This window comes from Pseudopipra pipra, chromosome 2, assembly GCF_036250125.1.
Source record: "Pseudopipra pipra isolate bDixPip1 chromosome 2, bDixPip1.hap1, whole genome shotgun sequence".
NCBI lineage: Eukaryota > Metazoa > Chordata > Aves > Passeriformes > Pipridae > Pseudopipra > Pseudopipra pipra.
Genome location: NC_087550.1, coordinates 35,318,850 through 35,339,228, shown reverse-complemented (window position 1 = coordinate 35,339,228; position 20,379 = coordinate 35,318,850). Strand labels below are relative to the sequence as shown.

The window sequence follows — 20,379 nt, the reverse complement described above, 5'->3', positions numbered from 1 at the left end:
AAAACTCTCAAAAGAACCATTTTTAAACACAGAAGCATTCAGAGAACAAAACCTCCTTTTCAGCACCTCTGGCTCATTCCTAGGAGCCATTTCTTACATTTCTCGTAAACCAGTTGAGAAAGTCACTAAAGCATAGCAACATTGCAGTGTCCCTAGGAAAAAAAAAAAGCACCAAAGAGCCTTGAGAAAACTCTGAATAGTGCAGAAAGAAAGCACATATATTTTATATATGTGGTATTGTTAAAACTCTCAAGTGGCATAAATATAATAAACAATAGTGAAGAATAGGATATTTCTGTTTGTTTCCCCACACTCAAGATGACCTAACCTACCTCAAGCATGGTTCCACTTCGGGACTTGTGAGTTATTTGATCAGTCCAAATTTGTGAAAATAAACACTATTATTCTACTGTTCTGCATTGTTCATTCTTTTGTTCTCTGTAAATAGACTGAGAACTAGCAAATGAAGGTAAATTATAATAAAATACAAAGCAAAATAAAAACTGCTGATAAACCAAAACCAACACAAGTGGAAAAAAATGTAATAAATACAGAAATAATGAAATTAAATTAAATACTTATCATTGAGCACAGCTCTTTGTGCTCCAGATGACTTTGTCACTGTTATGCTTGAGTTCTGATCTCATTTACAGACATCTCCTGCAGAGGCTTCCCTCCTACTAACTCTGGCATGGCCAAGAGAAAAACCTAATATTTTAAGGTCAGTATTTTCAGAGAACCCTGTGGGAGCTAGATGTTCAGATCTCGTTGAATTTCACTGCAGGTTGGACACCTAACCTTGTGTCACTAAAAAAAATCCCCTCCTTAAAGTAATAGGTTATTTCTTTGTCGAGTTGTAAGTAAATGCTGTGGGGTTATATTAGTATCTGGGTACCTGGCTAGAAGAGATGAACTTGATTGTAAATTCTTTATTAAGAATAGGTTTCCTCTCTGGGCCCTAAGCCCAAAACTACATCGATGCTTCTGTGTGGCAGTAACATCTCAAAGGCATGTTTTGCAGATTGTTTAATGTCCAGCTTTGTACACATCATGTGTTAAGAATTACTATTGTTTGTAACATCAATGATAGGGCTTTCACCACTCCCTGGGAGAGGTCATTTTTCAGCCTGATGTATGCCACCATCAGAAGGCTTCTCTTGACATTTTTATAGTGGTTTTTAGCATTGGAAGATTTTGAAGATAGCAGAAAGCTTACTGCACTGGCTAGAGCTCGGTATGCATATGCATATGCCTATGCATAGAAATAAGGTAACTAGTCTGGCGTAGAATCATTTTACATTCCCCTCCCACACCAGGAAAGCACCTCCTTTCCACATCCTATTAATAGAAAATAAAATAATTTTGCTTTGTTTGGTTTTTTGTAGAAGAGATGTAATGGTAATGTTTTATACAGATTTCTTTGATCAAAAGCCCAGGGGGGAACGGATACAGCCTTGGCTGGGATGATATGCTAAAAACAAGGCAGCAAGGGTGGCTAATGACCTGATGTCCAAGGATGTCCAGTTTATATCTCAGTGCCACAGAAAAGGATTAATCCAAATGATATACTTCAAATAAGTTCCTTCATTGCAGAACTTTAGCAAACTTCACATGGGAAATCACAATATATACAAGAAATTATACCTCTTTCTGGCACTCTCACACCCACTGAACTGTATCCATCTCTGCTTAGGGAGAGAGATGTAAAAATAGTCCAGAAAAGCATATTTTCATACAATGAAGTGAAATTTTAAGTTAGCTAAATAGTCCAGGTTGAAAGAGTATGCAGCTTCTACCACCGTACAAAGGAGCTATAATTACTGATGATCCAAAAAAAGAGATATACAGGTTTACAGGCTTACCAGAAACTCACTGTCTCAAAACTTAACATCCAGCATCTCAGTTTGTTTTAGCTGAAGAAAGGAAAGCCCAGGGCCATCTCTTACCAGTACAACTTTCTAGAAGGACTACAAGGACTTTTGAAATCCTCTTTTCCCATATGTCTACTTAATCAATGATCTCTGGAAATGCTGGCGTGTTGCTCGGAGCATTTACTTTTTGGACCAAGTTCATGCTTTCATAATTCAACGTCTGGAGGGTATGGTATTATGGTTTATTTACAAGGTTTACAATAAAGGTGTTAAAATGATCCTCTAGTCAGGCTGAAATCAAGAATCAACCTTGCACTGTTGCCCAAGGGTTCTTGCATAAATTCTTCTTATTACACTTGACCCTATGCTAGTTCATCTTACCTTTACCCAACTACCTGGAGCAGGTAAGGAATGAGATATGCATCCTTTGGTAGTCAAGGGAGAGTGGAGCATCTTCAGTGCAGCCACCTCAGATCTGATCTGGACTCTCAAATACCTTTTCTACCTTGACTACACAGGATTTGACAGGACTAACCTAGCAACAGCAAAACCTACAAAAAAACTTCCCCTTGGCTGCACAACCCCTATATCAGATGTGTAGAAAGGAGAGGCAGGCTTTGTGGCAGCATGGAAAGCATCACTGGCCTTTGCAGTGGAGTGTCCTCCACTGCAGTTGTCTTGGTATGGTGGGAAAGTGTACCCTTGAGAGCTTTTCCTCTAGGATTAAAATGAAGAGGGGTCAATTAGGTCTTAGCCTCAGGAACTGGCTGCACTGGAAGAGCAGTACAGTGGCTTTTGTCTAAATTTGGAGCCTGATTCTTCACTGCTTTGGACCATATGTTGAGAGCAAAGGAGTTTGTTTGTGTGTTGATCTTCTTTCCAACTAATTTCTGGATATTTATGAAGTGATTTTATGTCATAAACTGAGTAATAACTTTATTTCTCAAGCAATACCTCTCAATACAGCACTATGCCCAGGTCTGGCCTGAAATTTTCATATTTGAGAAATAATTGAGTTTAGTTTTACTCTGGGAAAATTTGGGTTAAATGTCATCTTTCTTATGTTTTTTATGCACATTTTTTTGAGTTTTCTTTTTATATTCTTCATTGTTCCCCAAGGATGTGTGTATAGTGTCAACAGTAATAAATGACATGAACTTTTACTATAAGGAACTGAAATATCATGGTAATCTAGTTTTCATGGTAATTTGGCCCATAGAAGTCTCTCCCAGGAATAAAAATGCCTGAGAAAAACGGAATTCACATAAACTCTCATTATTCTCTAAGTTCATCTATGTGTCTGTGGGGAACTAGATGAATTGGCAGCCTCCAAATATAAATCACACTGCTCAAGAATGAAAGATCAGTACATACTCAAATGCCAGATCCAGCAATAATAAAAATAAAATTCTGCTTTAGTTCCATTGATAACAAAACCTCAGTACAGTGCAAAAATATCATCGTGATCAGCACAATATAAAAGAATAAGGGTGCGGTTCCTTGACAGTTGAAGCCAATCTAAGCTGATCCGTTTCCTTTTGTGGTCACACCACCCCTCCTTGTCATCAGGGGATTTTTGTTTTGTTAATTTTCTAACTGGACCTACCTGGACCTACCCTGCCCTGCCAATGAGTCAGGGGAAAAGCATACATGTGCAACGGGTAAGGTGGGTTGCAGTCCACTTAATCACCTGTACACAGGCAAGGAACACAAGGTAAATGCAGAATGGCAGCAAAGCCTTCTGGACAAGAGTGAATGACATTATTTATGCTCAGACTAATTTACAAGTCTTTTGGTTAGTGTAACAGTAATCCATATGATTAATTTGCCAGCTTGGATAGAAATTAGGAAACCTGTTTGCCAAAGACTTGCCAAACCAGTCCTTCTCACTGTCTGGTGTGACATTTATGTGTTTGTCCTCATGTGAATGGAGTACTGGTTTAAGTATATAGGAGGGAATAGATAAAGAAAAAGGAAAACCGTGAATGTCATATACAAATGGTTTATGGAAGAGCAACTCTGTCTGTGTGAGAAAGGGGAATAAACTATCCTGGAAGAGGAAGTAGAGTAAAGCAGATATCTTCTGCAATTGCATCTATGCTAGGTGTATAAATATATTAGCAAAAACTCATCTCCTTAAATGAAATTATTATAGCTGCTCACAAACTGAGTGCATACTGTGATCATTTAAAGAGCAAACAACCATTAATTAAAAAAAAAAAAAATAGAAGCATTGCAGAGGATACAGGAATTTGGAAATGATCAACACTCAGTGACTGTGTTTTAAATGGCCCACAAAGTGAAGAATAGTGCCACTGTAAACTGGACAGTCCAGCCAGAACTGGAAGAGTCAAGTATTGTTGCTTATTTAAAGTTCTGTGCGATTCTATAAGGACCTGGAGGCAGTTGTGTGCATAACTTGAAGCCACGTTACCGGGACAGGTTTCACTCTTGTGTCCAGTTCCCTCTTTGTTTATTCACAAGCACTACAAAAGTGAAGTGAATGCAGCAAACTTCACCTTCTGGCAGATGTCAAATTTCTTTCCCAGGAGAATAACCCACCGCCTGCCTAACACAATACAAAGAAGGGTTTTTTCCAGCCATGCCCTGCAAGTCAATACTCGCTGTTATGTAACTAAACACAGCATATCAGTTCACATGGCCTTTTTAATGGGGAAAAATAGTACTTTTTAAGATTTGTGGCCAGATTCATCACATGCCTGACAGCTCTGTGCTGCTCCAATGACACAGAACAGCCTTCAGCCTGCAATAACTGATTGATTAAACCAGATTGTTGTGGTATTGCTGGAGCAGTGCAAACCAGCTAAAGTGTATCAGCAAACCCACCTTCTCAGCTTTGATTTTGAGGGATTTATATCTCAGCTTCATGTAATTTCCAAAGTAAAAAAAAAAAAAAAAATTATTAAATTGCGTGCTTAAAAGCTTGATATGTGCTTCTTTGGTAATAAATTAATTAATTTCAATGTTTAAAATCTTAGTGTTTACTTCTTGAGTAATACATTTGAGGAGAAAACTCTATAGGATGCTTTCACAAACATCTGTCCCCTATGTCCAAAAGCAGGTTTGTGCAATGCGGGTGACAATGGGATGTGGGGACCAGGACTGGGTGCAACCTGGGTGAGTGAGGAGCATTAAATTATCTCAGTGTGCCACATGAGGCAGAAAGAGTCCTTCTTAAATCATGTCCAGTGAAATTTGCTTTACAGAATATGCAAGATGGCACCAAGAGCCAAGTACAACCTTGCTTACGGAGAGCAAACATACAGGAAATAACCTTTGATACTGCCTTAGAATTAAAGCAAAACAGGATGCAGAAAGGTTTAGTGGGAAAGATGACTCTGCAAAAAGGAAACTAAGCCTTATTTATAAAGCAAGACTCGTGACCGCTCAGAGAGAGAGAGAACTCAGTTATTTTCTACCACAGCTAAATCACGCCTTGTGAACGATCAATTATTTCCAAAATGTTCAGGCTAATTTGCTATTGTGAAATGAAATTTCTTCAAACAAGACAAAAACTGCATTCCTCCTTCAGGATTGCACTCTGTACACGCCAAATCTGAAGTTATAAACCCAAGCTGTTTTGGAGTTATCTGAGCATCCAAAAAAAAGGGCCTCAGAACAGAAGAAAACTGTTCATCATTTTCCAGAAAAAAAAAAAAATCACTTGGGCAGAGGTCAAGTGTAGGAAATTTCAAGCCAAATGTAAATCTCTGATAATTACAGAAGTAATGGTGAGTAGCAGTTTGAACTGAAAGTCATTCTTGGAGACAAAAACACTAACTCCTAAGTTCAGGCTGAGTTTTGCCTCTACTGCGGGTCTGATTTTCAAAACAGTCCACTAATTTTCCCAGAGGGAAGATATTTTCTTGAAATTGGTCATGCTGCATCTCTGCAGCAGAGTTTTCCAGAGAAGTCTGGCAAATTTAGGCAAGGGAGGAGGACTGTTTTGGATGGGTTTTGGATTGTAGTACAACATTTGATAAATGTAGCTACACTGGAAGAAGGACGATTTTTTTAGGATGGGATTTGTATTTTAGTAAAACATTTTATAAATGTAGCTACACTATGAAAAACTCATTGTGTAAGTGCTTTTGTCTCACCAGATTCTGACAGTGACTTTGCCTTGCAGCTTCTTGTCTGTTCTGCTAATCTGTCCGGAGAAGTATATCAATCTCTGAATTATTTGAGGAAAGAGGCTTTGGGAAAACCGTTAAAAAATTAATTAAAGCTATTCTTAAGCCTAGAAAGAGAAGTAGCTGTGTGAAAAAGGATACTAACATAGATAAAATGACCTTTTTATGGATACCTTTCGTCTTATGAAATTTATGCACAGCTTTGCTCCCCATGCCCCATGGGACATTGTGTGTGATAACTCAGCGCCTCCTGGATTTCCAACCCCACCCATCATCTGGAAAATCTTCTTGCATTGTCAGATGTTTTGATGCTATCTAAATGCAAAGGATTTCTCAAAATGATACATATTAAGTAGCACTGAAATTTCCTGTTTACAATGCTATAAAACCAAATTCTGAGGTCTCTGTGTAACGCAAATATTGACTTTCAGGGGTCATGGAGCAACTATTGACCCATGCTGGCATGCAAGGAATTACACATCTGAATCTAGATATGGGATCTATGCACTACAGCTTAGCTGCACCAAAGTATGTTAAAGTAAGTTACAGTCATGTCTGCATGAAAACAGAGAGTCACAGCCTGTCAGGAGACCTGTCCTCTAGACTCACTGCTGATAATTGTCTGGGTCTCCCTTTGCAGAGCGAGATGGCTCACATGGAGACACCAGGGCTAGAAACCTAAAGTATCCCAAGAGCATCAGGCTTCAAATCCCACTGGATTGGCCCAGAATGATGCTGCAGTGCACCACAGCAGGTAAATTTGCACATAATATGCACTTTATTTTAAAGTCTGGAACATGCTCTGCCCCACTGAGATCAATGTTGATTGATTCAATGTCACTGAATACACTGTGCACTGCTATTACCTATATTATGTATGCTCTCTACCATTACCTGTAGCCAGGTGGGTGTTGGTCTCTTCTCCCAGATAAGAAGTAATAGGACAATAGAAAATGGCCTCAAGTTGCACCAGAGGAACTTTAGGTTGGATATTAGGAAATATTTCTTCACTTTTAAGGTGATCAAGCACTGGAAGAGGCTGCTCAAGGAAGTGATTGAGTCACCATCCCTGGAAGTGTTCAAAAAACATGTAAATGTGGCACTTACGGACATGGTTTAGTGGTGGGCTTGGCAGGACTGAGTTAGTGTTTGCCCTCGATGATTTTAAAGGTATTTTCCACCTTCAATGTTTCTATGATTCTATGAATACTTTATATATAAAACCCTATATATATATATGTATGTATTTGCATGTGTATCTGTCTATCGATCTATCTATTGACCTATCTATCTATCTATACATAGATAGATATCTATCTATAGATAGATATGTTATACATATGGATATCTATGTTATACATATATAGATCAATAGATAGATAGATGCATAAATACATATGCAGCTCTGCACTGGTTTTTTTTCTGAGTTTGAGTAGAACATGTTCACTGGAAGTGTCATGACAAATACAATTTCTTTTCTAGTTGTTACTGGACAATTGAAATGCTGATTGATAATACAGCAGGATAAATGCATATTGGGGAATATTTATTTCCTGCTTTAAAAGAGTCAGCCTCATGAAGTACAGAAGTAAGGGAGAGAATTTATATTAAGCATGTGAATGGTAACTAAGAATCCATTTAAAATATATTACTAGATGCTTGAAAAGATTGAATGAAGAAGATGATTTATTTAGGTTTCCATTTTGAGAAAGAGGATCTTGATTTAAAAATTCAACTGGAATTCAGATGGAAAAATTAAAGAAAAACCTTTATTAATATTTAAAGAATTATAAAGTCAATTAAGTTTAAGAAAAGCATAAACATCAAAGAGTAGAAAAGAAACATTGATTTGAAGGAATATAAATCCAAAAGGAATGACTAGAATGTGATAAAATATGCAAAACCAAAAAATTAATGGACAGTCAAAGACAATGTTATATGTAAACTGAGACCAAGAGAAAGTCACTAATGGTAGAGGTCTGTTACTTAAGACAAGCTGTAGAATTATCAGTAAACAAAACAGGTAACAGAGGGGTCCAACAGCCATTTTTGTTGTATATTGAAAAAAAATATGAATTGTATAATAGAGATAACTAATAGTAATTAATGCATTCTTAAAATTTCAGGCTCGCAAAATTGCTCTAGAAGTTACAAATTTTAAAAACCCTGCATGCTCAGATAGCTTGTATCCAAGATCTTTAGAAGAACTCTTTGAAAGGCAGTATCAATATTCTCTGTCATTGACCAAGTCTGAGGAGACTGGATGGGAGGCAGGGACTGTTCTCATGCAGCACTAGACACCTCTTTGTGAGTTTTCACCTCTGGGCTGGTCATCCTACATTCTCTCTACAGTCAACTGAGAGGTAGAGGCATTTGTAGAGTGAAATTCATCTGACCAAAAGCTCACATCTCTATTTGGTTAAAATAATCACATCCTAATGTGGTATCCACTTTTTTTAAAAAACCAACAAGATGCCTAAGCTTTCTCAGATCTGCCTGCAAGGCATTGGTCCTGGATCTCCACATGATGCTGTGGGGTAGATCGTGTCCTTGGATGTCTAAGCAAGGTCATCTTGTATAGGACTGAGCTTTTGACATGAGTGTCTCTCCAATGGGAAAGCTGAGCCATGTTCTAATTCTACAGTTCAGGCAAATGTTGATGCATTGAAAATGTTCAGAGAAGAGTTATAAACCTCCTCAGATACCCTGCAAGATGATGGAAGACTGAGAGATGCTGGTAAGCATTATTTATTTTTGTAGTGTAAAAATATGCTCGTAGCTTTAATAAATATGCAAAAAAACCCCCATACAAACTTAAGGGGGAAATACTAATAACAAGAAAATAATAAGTTTGTATTCATGTAATGCCTATTACGTGAACTGCCTTCTTCAAGTGTCTGCCTATCCTAGCTGACTCTAAAAGGACCAGGGGTGCTTAGGCTTCTAATTCAGACACATTCATTAATATCATAAAGGATAGTTTGGGCTGAAAGTGATATTCAAACAGCAAGGTCAAATCTTGATCCTTTAAAATCAAAAGTATGCTTAAAGAATTGGGAAAGACACCTTACAATAAGAAACTCAGGAAGTTCAATCTATTTTACTTACTATGAAAAGGCCAAAGGGTGACATAATCACAGCCTGACATTACTACAGGGATAATCTCAGTAATGACTTCTCAATCTGTCTGGCAAAGATAGAACAAAAGTCAGTGGCTGGAAGCTGAAGATAACTCAAACTAGAACCCAAATGTAATTAGCGGCAGCAGCAATAAATAATAATCAGGGTGGCTGATGATTCTTTAACTAAAGAACCCTCAAAATCAGTTTTATTAGGAAAAAAATATACTGTAAATCAGGCAATCAATAATTGAGGAAGGAACACGGCTTATGCTGGGCCAGATTCAGTCCAGCGTCTCACACTGCCCAGTAATTTCACAATCTACAAATCCACTATTAAGGAGGTTTCTTATTTTGATCTGTTTAAGGAAACTATTATCTACATGCTTATCATGGTGAGATTTAATCACTGTTAATATATGCATAAGGTTCAAAGCAGGGTAATTACCATTTTTTCCAGCTCCGACCTCTTGTATGATTTGCCACTGCCTCTCCCAGCACTCTTGTTTTGAAAACTAATTCCTGTTATCTAAAAGACTTTCCAAAGCAAACACAGCAGTGTAGCACTTTCTAATATTTATTTTGCATTCTCAAAGAAAAGGCAATAGTGGTAGGGTTTTCTTTTGGGAGGGAGAGTTCTTTTTCTACAAAGGTACTTGTGTCCACTGTAGCTTTAGTGAGTCCAAGGACCAGGTCCATGGGCTGAGGGCTTTTCTTCGTAACTTCTGAATATGCAGTAGGTGATTTTAGGGTGGGAATTAGGTGAAGCCCTATTTTGGTAGCAGCAAACTCTGCTTCAGTGCCTAACTGCAGCAGGAGACTGCAAATGCAAAGGGGTTTCATATACTAAGACAAGAATGCATAGTTTTTATGGTCACCATGATTCTCCCTCCAGCCTTCTTTCCTACATAATTTGGACAAAACAAAAACAACCAAAACCTTCTCCAGTGGAAGTCTGCTTTCCGGTGTTTGTGTGGAGAGCACCCATCACCCATTCCCCACACTTTTATGATGTAGATGGTAAATTTGGCGGTGCTGGGACATGTGCAGCACACTGTGTGTGTTCACAGCATTATCATCCACCCAGATTAGCAGCTGAGCACTGCTGGGTACAGGCAGCAATGTTCGTGGGTAAATATGGGCCTTGCAAGATATAGTTGAGTTGCTGGCTCCATCGTAGACTCCTTGCCTGACCTTGGGACTGGACCACTGTCTGTCTCTGTGTTTAAAAAGTTAAGATAATTTTACTTGTCTGCCTCACAAGGATTTTGTGAGGTTAGAGGCACTGTTTATTGGAGTTAGCTGTAAAGCGATGAGAGCTGTGTAAATACCTATGCTCGTGAAACCTCAGTTATAGCACTATCCATCTTGTCAGAGGAAAGCACACTTAATGCCCATCAGTCCCCACAACATCATGGTACAACTCACACACGTTTCCCCCCTCTCAGAGGTGAAGAAAACCCCAATGGTGAAGGAGCTTCAGAGGGGAAACCTGCAGTGAGTGAGCCCAGAGCACTTCATAGCATGGGCTTTGCTGTGATTTACAATCTCGTGCTCTGTAAGGAGCCGTGGTTGAGAGCTGCCTTAGTCTGTAAATCTTAGTCTTAGTTGAGCAATGTGGCCAGGGGATGTCGGGGAGAAGTGAAGGCCCCAAGGTGCGTTCGGAGGCATAGCTGCCCGGGACAGATATGCTCAGGAGCACATGTACATGCCACATGCTGTAAGCACACAGTAAAGAGGTCGCTTAACCAGGGCTTTACAAATATTTTCAAAGTGCTTTACAAACAATTCATTAATAGATGACATATTTTTGCTAAAGGCACAACCAGCTCAACCAGATTTTATTACAGGTGTAAATAATAGCAAGAGAATTTAAGTGTGAGTCTCATTTCTTTCCTCTTAATCCCTCCTCCTGCTGACACGTTAAAGGTCTGCTTGATCATCCAGCCCTTTCCTCCAAAATTCACAAATGCTTCGTCCACACTTACTTATTTTACGGGGATTTATACAAATCCAGGAGGTACCTAGCAGCGCTCTATGGGTTTCATGGCCCCAGTGAAAAAACAAACAATGCTAAAGCTCAGATGTGACCCAGCAGTGCAGTTTAAGCCATTAGAAAGACAAAGTGGCAGCTTAGAAAGCCACCTCGTGTATTTTTAACCTGAGTGAAGAAGCTGATCACTTTGGGCTGAAGAAAGGGCAGACGTGAAGGGAGGGCTGTGGTACGGTGAGCCTCAACAGATCTGCGAGGGGCTCAGCCCACCCTATTCCCTGGGGAGCCAGACTTCGGGACCCCTGGGACCAGCACCCATGGTGGGGAGGCATGGTGGGAACACTGCGGACAGTGACGACGTCCCCCAGGGGCAGGACGGAAGGAAGGGGGGACCTGTTGTGCGGAGAGAAGGCAAGGCTTCCCGGAGTTTCTGAGGGATGAAGGAATGAAGGATGGGGGGTGCAGGCAGGGGGTTTCCAGGAAGGAAGAGAGGGGGTCCTTGCGAGGAGCGGTGGGATGCAGACAGTCAAAGTCCGCTTTTCGGGGTTGGCGGTGCGGGTCGGCGTTCCCCATGGAGGCGAACGCCTGGGTACCGGGATGAGGGGCGCAGGTAGGACCCCTCCCCTGCCCTCCCCTGCCGCGCCGTGCCGCGGGGGCGCTGCGGCGGGGCGGGCTCCCTCGGCGGGGGCGGGGGCGCGGGGCGGGCCGGGCCGGGCGGCGCGTCCCTCCCCTGGGCCGTTTCTCGGCGAGGCTGTTTAATAGCGGGGCCGCCCCCGGCCCGCCCCGTTGGAGCCGGCCCGTGCGGCACGGCGCGGCCGGGGCCGGGGCCGCAGCGCGGGCCATGGCGGGGGGCGGCGGGGGGCCGGCCGGCCGCGCCCGGCTGCTGGCCGTGCTGCTGGCAGGGCTGCTCGGCGGGGCGCGGGGCTTCGGCGACGAGGAGGAGCGGCGCTGCGACGCCATCCGCATCGCCATGTGCCAGAACCTGGGATACAATGTCACCAAGATGCCCAACCTGGTGGGGCACGAGCTGCAGGCGGACGCGGAGCTGCAGCTCACCACCTTCACCCCCCTCATCCAGTACGGCTGCTCCAGCCAGCTCCAGGTGGGTCGGGGCTCCGAGGGGACCTGGGTGCGCGGGCGAGGTGGGGACGACGCGCAGCGGGACTGTGTGGTCCCCGGGCCGGCTGCTGTCCCCCAGCATCCCCATCCTCATCCCCATCCCCTCGACTCAGTACAAAACCAACCTGAAAGTCCCGCCGGCTCGCAGTGCCGCTCCTGGCTGGCTGGGGAGAGCACGGCTCACGTTGGGTGGAGGGACAGGGAGCCGGCGTTGTCCCGGCTGCCCGCGGCAAGGAGCGCAGCGCGGTGCCCCCCACCCGCCCTCCCGCGGAGGCTGCAGCGGCTCCCAGAGCTTTCCCAGGCTCTGCCCTCTGTCCCGGCCGTGCCCCAGGTGCCGCGCCCGCTTCCACGCGGAACGAGTGGAGCTGGCTGCAGGAAGCTGTGGCGACTTGGGACCCCCCCCTGCCCCCCGGGAACTTCACCGCGGAAATTTCTTTCCCAAGCGAATAGCAAGATCCTCCCCACGGGCATGGATTTCATCAAACAAAACCCAACTTGTTTCATGGGGCAGAGTTCCCGAGTCCGCACGCAATTCCTCTCACGGTGTCGCGTCGCTGAATTGCGATTATTCAAAAGAGGAGAAAACTACAGTGTTTTAATGTTTTATTGCCGTTGTAAATACATGCGTGAACTGACTGTAAAAGAAATACATTCTTCTAGGAGGATCGCGAATCAAAGTAGTTCAACAAATGCCTTTTTTTTTTTCTATTTGTTTCTTAACTGGAATATCCTGACAATGCCCAGAACAAATATATGTATTTGTTTAAGCCGCTTTAATTTGTTTTTTCTGCTTTCTTAAATTGCACCCTTGAGCTTCAAGTCTGGCTAAATCCCACTTGCTTCATTGAAACTGATGGGCTAAATTTACATAGAGCTAATCTAGGGAGTAAAACGTTCAGGCTTTGGCTTCGGACCACATTAGAACTGAAGAAGACAACATTGTTATTTTTTTCTCTTTTGTTTTTATTGTTCTTAGTTTATTTGTTTTATGCTGCTTCCTGTTTTTTAAGGCAAAAGACCAAATATTACTGCTAAAAAGTCAAAAAAAGAAAACTTGTTATATATCAACTTGTCTAATTTTCCTTGGACACACTTGTGATTTTTGTTTCTCTCTTCCAGTTCTTCCTGTGTTCAGTCTACGTCCCAATGTGCACAGAGAAGATTAACATCCCCATAGGTCCCTGTGGTGGCATGTGCCTCTCTGTCAAAAGAAGATGTGAACCCGTTTTAAAAGAATTTGGATTTGCCTGGCCAGACAGCCTAAACTGCAGCAAATTCCCACCCCAGAATGATCACAACCACATGTGCATGGAGGGCCCAGGAGATGAAGAGGTTCCCCTTCACAGCAAGACCTCCTTGCAGCCTGGAGAAGAGTGCCACAGCATGGGGTCTAACTCAGATCAGTACATTTGGGTGAAGAGAAGCTTGAACTGTGTCCTGAAATGTGGCTACGATGCTGGTCTCTACAGCAGGTCAGCTAAAGAATTCACAGATATCTGGATGGCTGTGTGGGCCAGTCTTTGCTTCATCTCAACTGCCTTCACGGTCCTGACCTTCCTGATTGATTCATCCAGATTTTCCTACCCGGAGCGCCCAATCATATTTTTGAGCATGTGCTACAATATTTATAGCATTGCTTATATTGTGAGGCTAACTGTGGGCCGGGAAAGGATATCCTGTGATTTTGAAGAGGCAGCAGAACCTGTTCTTATCCAAGAAGGTCTTAAGAACACAGGATGTGCTATAATTTTCTTGCTGATGTACTTTTTCGGGATGGCTAGCTCCATCTGGTGGGTTATTCTGACACTGACGTGGTTTCTGGCTGCAGGACTCAAGTGGGGCCACGAAGCTATTGAAATGCACAGCTCGTATTTCCACATTGCAGCCTGGGCTATCCCGGCGGTGAAGACCATCGTCATTTTAATTATGAGACTAGTAGATGCAGATGAGCTCACTGGCCTTTGCTATGTTGGGAACCAGAACCTGGATGCGCTGACAGGCTTTGTCGTCGCTCCGCTTTTTACCTACCTGGTCATTGGGACTTTATTCATTGCAGCGGGACTTGTGGCCTTATTTAAAATCAGGTCTAATCTCCAGAAAGATGGAACTAAAACTGACAAACTGGAAAGACTAATGGTCAAAATTGGTGTCTTTTCAGTGCTGTACACCGTCCCAGCAACATGTGTCATCGCCTGTTATTTCTATGAAATCTCCAACTGGGCCATTTTCCGCTATTCAGCAGATGATTCCAATATGGCAGTGGAGATGCTCAAAATTTTCATGTCCCTTCTAGTGGGTATTACGTCAGGTATGTGGATCTGGTCAGCCAAAACTCTGCACACGTGGCAGAAGTGCTCGAACAGACTGGTGAACTCAGGGAAAGTGAAACGGGAGAAGAGAGGAGATGGTTGGGTGAAACCCGGAAAAGGGAATGAGACTGTGGTCTGAGAAAAAGACGACACCCCAGTGGTCTGACTGCTCTCCTGTGAAGGACTGAGTGTAAGCAGTGTGTAAGCATTGCCATGTAAATTTTAGGAATAGAATAGGGAGACGGTTACACAACCTTTCTCTGGGGGATAAAAAAAAAAAAAAGCCTTAAAGAATAAACAGCAAAAAGATCATGCTGCAGATACAATAGCCATAAACCATGCTGCCCAAAATAGGAGAGCCCGGGGAGGCTTTAAAAGCTGTGAAATACACAAACGTGTTATCTTCCTTTTTTTTTTTTATTTTTTAAAGCAGGATGCAATTACTGAAGTCTTGAAATCTTTAGAAGCTGAGGGGCTATAGCCCACAGCTGTAGGATGATGTTTTTCTTTCATCGTCTTATAGCTGATGGAGGAAAGGCAGTCCAGGGCCAAATTCTGGGCTTATTTAGGGTCCAGTTACCAGAAGGTGGAGTACCCAGGACCTCAGTTAGATGTCTTTTTTCCTAGTTCAGCATTGAGAAGGAAGCATTTGATGAGGATTATGTCTTTATGCCCTGGGGAATTCTGTTGTTCCCATACACTGCACAAGTCAGCCAAGGATCAGTCCTCCAACAAATAGCAAGTGGGCTTTCCAGGTCTGAGCTTTACCCATGATGAGTAGGATTTAGTGAGGTATTAGTGAGGATTATTCTAGAAGTCATCTGATGGCCTAATAATAATTTCAACTCATTTTTTTTTAACATTTGTAACCTGGTCTGAATTGAGTGTTGATTCTGCCACATGGGAATTTGGACCTCCCTGCATCCCTTCACACTTGATTTATTCTGTGATTCTATGAATATTTCTAATTTTTTAAAAGCTTTACTCAAGGCCAACGTCAGATGTAGAGGACTCAGCAGAAAGTGAGAAACTGTGTATGGTCTTCTACATCAATTATTATTATCCATCTGCCTCCATTCCTGTCCCTTCAGGTGCTCCTGCTATTTCCAGAAGACTACTTTATTCTGCTGCATTTAATAACTTTAAATAAAGTCTTAAAATATAGTGTTCCTTCCTCAAGGAAAGAGAAAAAAGGAGTTGAGGGTACCTTTAAACAATGCCGGTTTTCTCCAAGTAAACTTACCTCTCTCTCTCTGGAGACCCATTGCATAAAGCAATTAAGTCTTAATATATTTTGTTCAGTGTGATGGTATCTCTGCAGACACCAGTCTGGGGAGAATCAAAATGTTAAGTTCCTTGGCAACCTCATGTTCACACAGATCAGTTGTATAATTACGTGTGTCAGTTCCAATTAAAAGAACATTCTCAGCCCATGACATTGCAGTACAGCTGACTGCCTCACAATGATGCTTCAGTTGCTCACTGGTGGCTATGGAGAGGGGTTTTTTTAATGTATATTTACACACAGAATGTGAGCAGGCATTCAGTCCTCAGGAACAACAAAGACCTTTCCAGTTTTTGTAAAGGGATCCAACTTCTTGGTGAATAATGTTGTTTCAAAGCAACTGTTGAGTTTTCTTATCCTTTTGTTTGAGGAGGCATCAGCTTGTTCTTATTGGGAGATTGAACCCAGTGTCAGGGGCTTGTTTGGCTAATAAGAAAGATGATACAAATAGAAATACCCCAGAAGCACTTAAGAGAACACTGTACTGATGTTCTATCCCTTTGAAAGACCTTTGGTTTTATATGTGTGCTCTAAAGTTTTACTTCATTTCTTTGTGTGAACCTGATCTGCTGCAGAGCATTCCCTCTGGTGTCCCAACTCACACGACCTTCAAGGGCAGCTGAGAACAGATGTTGTTTTATTAAAGTACTTGCTTTTCACACAGGTGCCCATGTGCTTCCCAAACCACAGTTCACTCCAGCTCTGGAAGTGAACACTAATATGTCCAAGCATGTATTGTTTCAGTGTCAGTGTCAAAACATGTGCTAGAGCACTTCTTTTTTTAAACTAAAAACCAAACCCTAACGGCTGAGCTCCCTCTCCAACAGAACAAGTGACAACTTGACACATTCTACTCAAGACTCATCCGTGTTGTCTTGGTCAACACCCCATTCCAGCCAGGCCTTTTCATCCTCTCCATAAAGTCTCTCGCTATTAGTGTTGTGTTTGGGTCTGGTTATGCCTTTGTGGACAAGGAGTTCTGCAAGTATGAGCTTCTCCATCATGCAGTCTTTGTGCTGGTGCAGCAAGGAATGTAAAGTCAGCAGCTATATGTTGGCTTTCAAAGAGGGAGGATGCAGTATGAGTCTTTTTTGGTAAAGTGGTATTGGACTGTGCCAAGGTCTCATGTTCACTCAAGTGTCCCTCACTCTGAAACACTTTGGATACTTTCCTGGCTGATATGACCCGTGTTTGACCAGACTGATTCAATAAATGAAGTTTTTAACCACGTTATTTATACAGAAGTAAATGTTAAGTAGTACCTTGTTGTCAAATCCTTGCATCTCTGCCTGTGACCCTGTGAACTGTGACAGAGGGATGCCCCTGGTATTGTGAGACGATGTGAGTTGGATGAGGATGGCACTGTGTAGGCCTATGAGGGACCTGGGGGGATATCCCATTTAAAGCATGTGAGCGACTCAAATGCGATGGGAAGGAGGTGGGCTGGGGGGAGACACCTGCTGCTATTCCTGAACATCTTCCCCCAGCAGTCGGGGGCAAGCTGTACTGACCCAAAGTGAAATTAGTTGTTGCAGCAATTAAACCATTCCATAAATGCATTCATCCATGTGCATTTACCTTGCTCCACTTTATGTCTGTATGAGTGGGAAGTCACAGCAGGTAGCCTAAAAACCGGTGGTTGTAGGGTAGGTACCAGCAACTCTTGGGTTCTCTTATCTCAGCGTTGTTATGAATTTAAAGCCAAAACCAGTGTGACTAATCCTGTCTTGGAAACGCAGTTGCTGTGGTTATACAACTAGAAACTTTACAGGCATTTCCTTGGATTACGCAGTCCCTGCTCCCATCTCCCCCCTCAGCATGTGCTCTTCTCACTGCAGGTTCTGGAAGTGTCTGCCTGAGAGGTACAAGCTTAGCTCTTACATTAAACAGACATGTTAGTTCCTTTTTCTGAATTTTAAGGAAATAGACACTGATTATTTTGGGGTGTACAAAAAATATATCTACTTCAATGTATGTACTGTAAATTTCTAATTTATCACTGTAAAAAACCCAAAGCAAGTTTGCTATTTAATTTTTATATAAAAATAAAACTTTAACCTCTGTGGATAACTAAGAATTCCTGGCAGCCCTCACGTTTTTGGTAAGTTTGTTTCTTAAATTAACTTCAGCATTTTTTTGGAAGTGCTTTTTTCCCCTGAAGGAAGAAGGGCTGAAATGCTCATGCTGGAATGCAATGATGCTTTGAATGGGTTGATCCAGCATGATTTGGATCTAAATGTGCAATGTGAGGAATAAGAGAACAAGACATCATTGGGCAACAGTGAAAGTATGTTCATGCTTCTGCACATGGTGTGGACAGAAACCCTTTCAAAGACAGTGCACGTGTCCCAGGTTCTGGCTGGGGATGCACCTGGAACTTTAGGCTTGTCTGAGTATGTCCCCGGATCCCAATGGGATGGCAAGATGAAAGCATAGCCATCTGCTGCTCTAGCACTGCTGTGATGTGGCTCTTGAGAAGAGCAGCACCTCCTCTAAGGCTCCCTTTTGTTTCAGGTATTATGGAATATGTGCATCCAGAGATGCACCGAGCATTCAAATTCAAGGTATATGGTAGAGGAGGGCAGTGTCACCACCTACCTGTTCAATATATATATCAGAAATATTAGTAGCTTTTGGAAGGGGCAAATTTTAGTCTTAATAATGTGCTTGAAATGAGTTCGCTCCTATGGGCGACTTCAGTGATTTCAGCCATTCAGAGAACAGTTTCAATGGAATGTTTACATTTTCTAGCAATGGTTTTCTAAAAAATAAGTTTATTATTGCTCCACTTTTCATTGCTTTTTTTCATTTCTGTTCACAGTTGGGATGTATGGTGACAGCAAGGAGTTCATTTTTGTGTGCATCCCTCACCAGTTTCTCTGACACTGATAGGACAGTTTGCAATATTAGTCATCTAACCCACTTAATCATCTCCATCATGAAACATTCTGTGTGTGCGATAACTTAATTAGCACAATGTTATTCTAATACGAACCTAAATCAGACTAGAGTGGATAATAGCGAGGGTGTGCTATAAAGAAGACAGTAGGAAATATCACCTGTGCATCTGTAGCTAATCAAGTTTTGGAGAGCAGCACCTAAAACTGGTAATTATGAGTGATTTGCTCATGCCTTTTGCAGCTCATCATTGTAATGTTCTCAGGTTGGTGATTAATGAGATCTCTGAAACTTATCGTAAGGAATCTTTAATAAAGCTACTGTTAACTGTAGCAAACATAAAAGAGCTTCTGGGAAAGGCAGCAGGATCTCCCTCTTGTTCACACCACGAGAGAATCTCAGGTGTGGCATACCAGACAGTGTTGGCTGCTCCAGGTCTCTTATGGCTGCTTGCCTTTACACATGTCCTTCACAGAAGGTGTCTCTGAGCATCACCTATGAAGTGACAGGAGATTTCTGCAGTGGCTTTGAATGGTGAACAACCTCCTCAAACCACTGGGATGACAAATCAGCCCAGGTTTACCTACTGGAGGGAGTATGTATCTGCATACAAAACTAAAAATATTAGCCTTTATAAGGCCTTTCTGTGGTTGTTTTGCTATTTAGCCTTGGCTTTTTTGATTGCTTGGTTTTGTCTTTTTTTTTTTTTTTTTTAAATCTATCTTTTAAAGAAGGCAAATATTAGGGAGTTCATAACAAAGGAGACCAGACTGCTGTTGCCAGAAATCAGGAGCAGCCTAAGCTCCAGTAATGTGAAAATATGGTGTCATGGGACCCTGGCTTCAGTAGTGGAGTTTCCACCACACCTCCTCTGTCCTCAGCTGCTCATTCCCATAATGGCCCTGCATTTCAGCTCCTTCACTTTGCCAGTACAATGACTTGTGTGGTGCTGCAAAGCAGATCAGCAAGAAGATCCGGGATAAAAATAAACACCAAAGGTTTTTGCTTTGTTTTATGATGGAGGTTTAATTTTAACTTGGATCATGTCAGGGGTCTTGTGGCAGACACACCTAGGGCTGTACTGTTGCAAGTGAGGCATCAGGATTTTCCGGGGGAGCAGTGGTCTGGCCTACACTGCTTTGAGTCCTGCAGGCATTATCCTATGGAGCTGCTCCTCAAGCCCTCTTGCACCATAATCCCCATCAGGCCAGAGCTGTGTCTACCTGCAAGGTTGTAGGAATGGAAGAGAGAGAAGTGACAACTACCTGACCACTTCCAGCTTCCCCAGCCTTGGCTAAAATAACAAAGCCTTCAGTAGGGCTGTTGGTAACTCCCTAAATGTGATTCTTTAACTGGGATGACTGAGTCCAGCTTTGAACTGCTCACCTATAGGTGAATGCCCTCACAGCAGCCCCATAGCAGCTGTGTCACACTGATACTCCACAGTGCCCTTTTCTACACACTCAGACTAATTGGCTCATAATATAGGCCAGGAGTTTGCAGCCTCTTTCTCAGCCTAGGATGGTTCCAATATTAATGTAGCATGAGTGCAAAGCAAAGCATCTCTTCGTGTTTGCAAAGCCAACACTGACTGCAACAGAAATGAGGTAGAGCACACTCCAGGCTGGAGC

General features: G+C 42.4%; 1 protein-coding gene across 1 annotated transcript; it reads left to right on the top strand.

The window, feature by feature from the left end:
• Positions 1–11,961: 11,961 nt before the first annotated feature.
• FZD4 (frizzled class receptor 4) lies at positions 11,962–17,083 on the top strand. The gene is made up of 2 exons (XM_064645005.1): positions 11,962–12,239; positions 13,376–17,083. The coding sequence occupies exons 1-2, from the start codon at positions 11,979–11,981 to the stop codon at positions 14,702–14,704; spliced, it is 1,590 nt and encodes a 529-aa protein (XP_064501075.1). The 5' UTR covers positions 11,962–11,978; the 3' UTR covers positions 14,705–17,083.
• Positions 17,084–20,379: the final 3,296 nt, after the last annotated feature.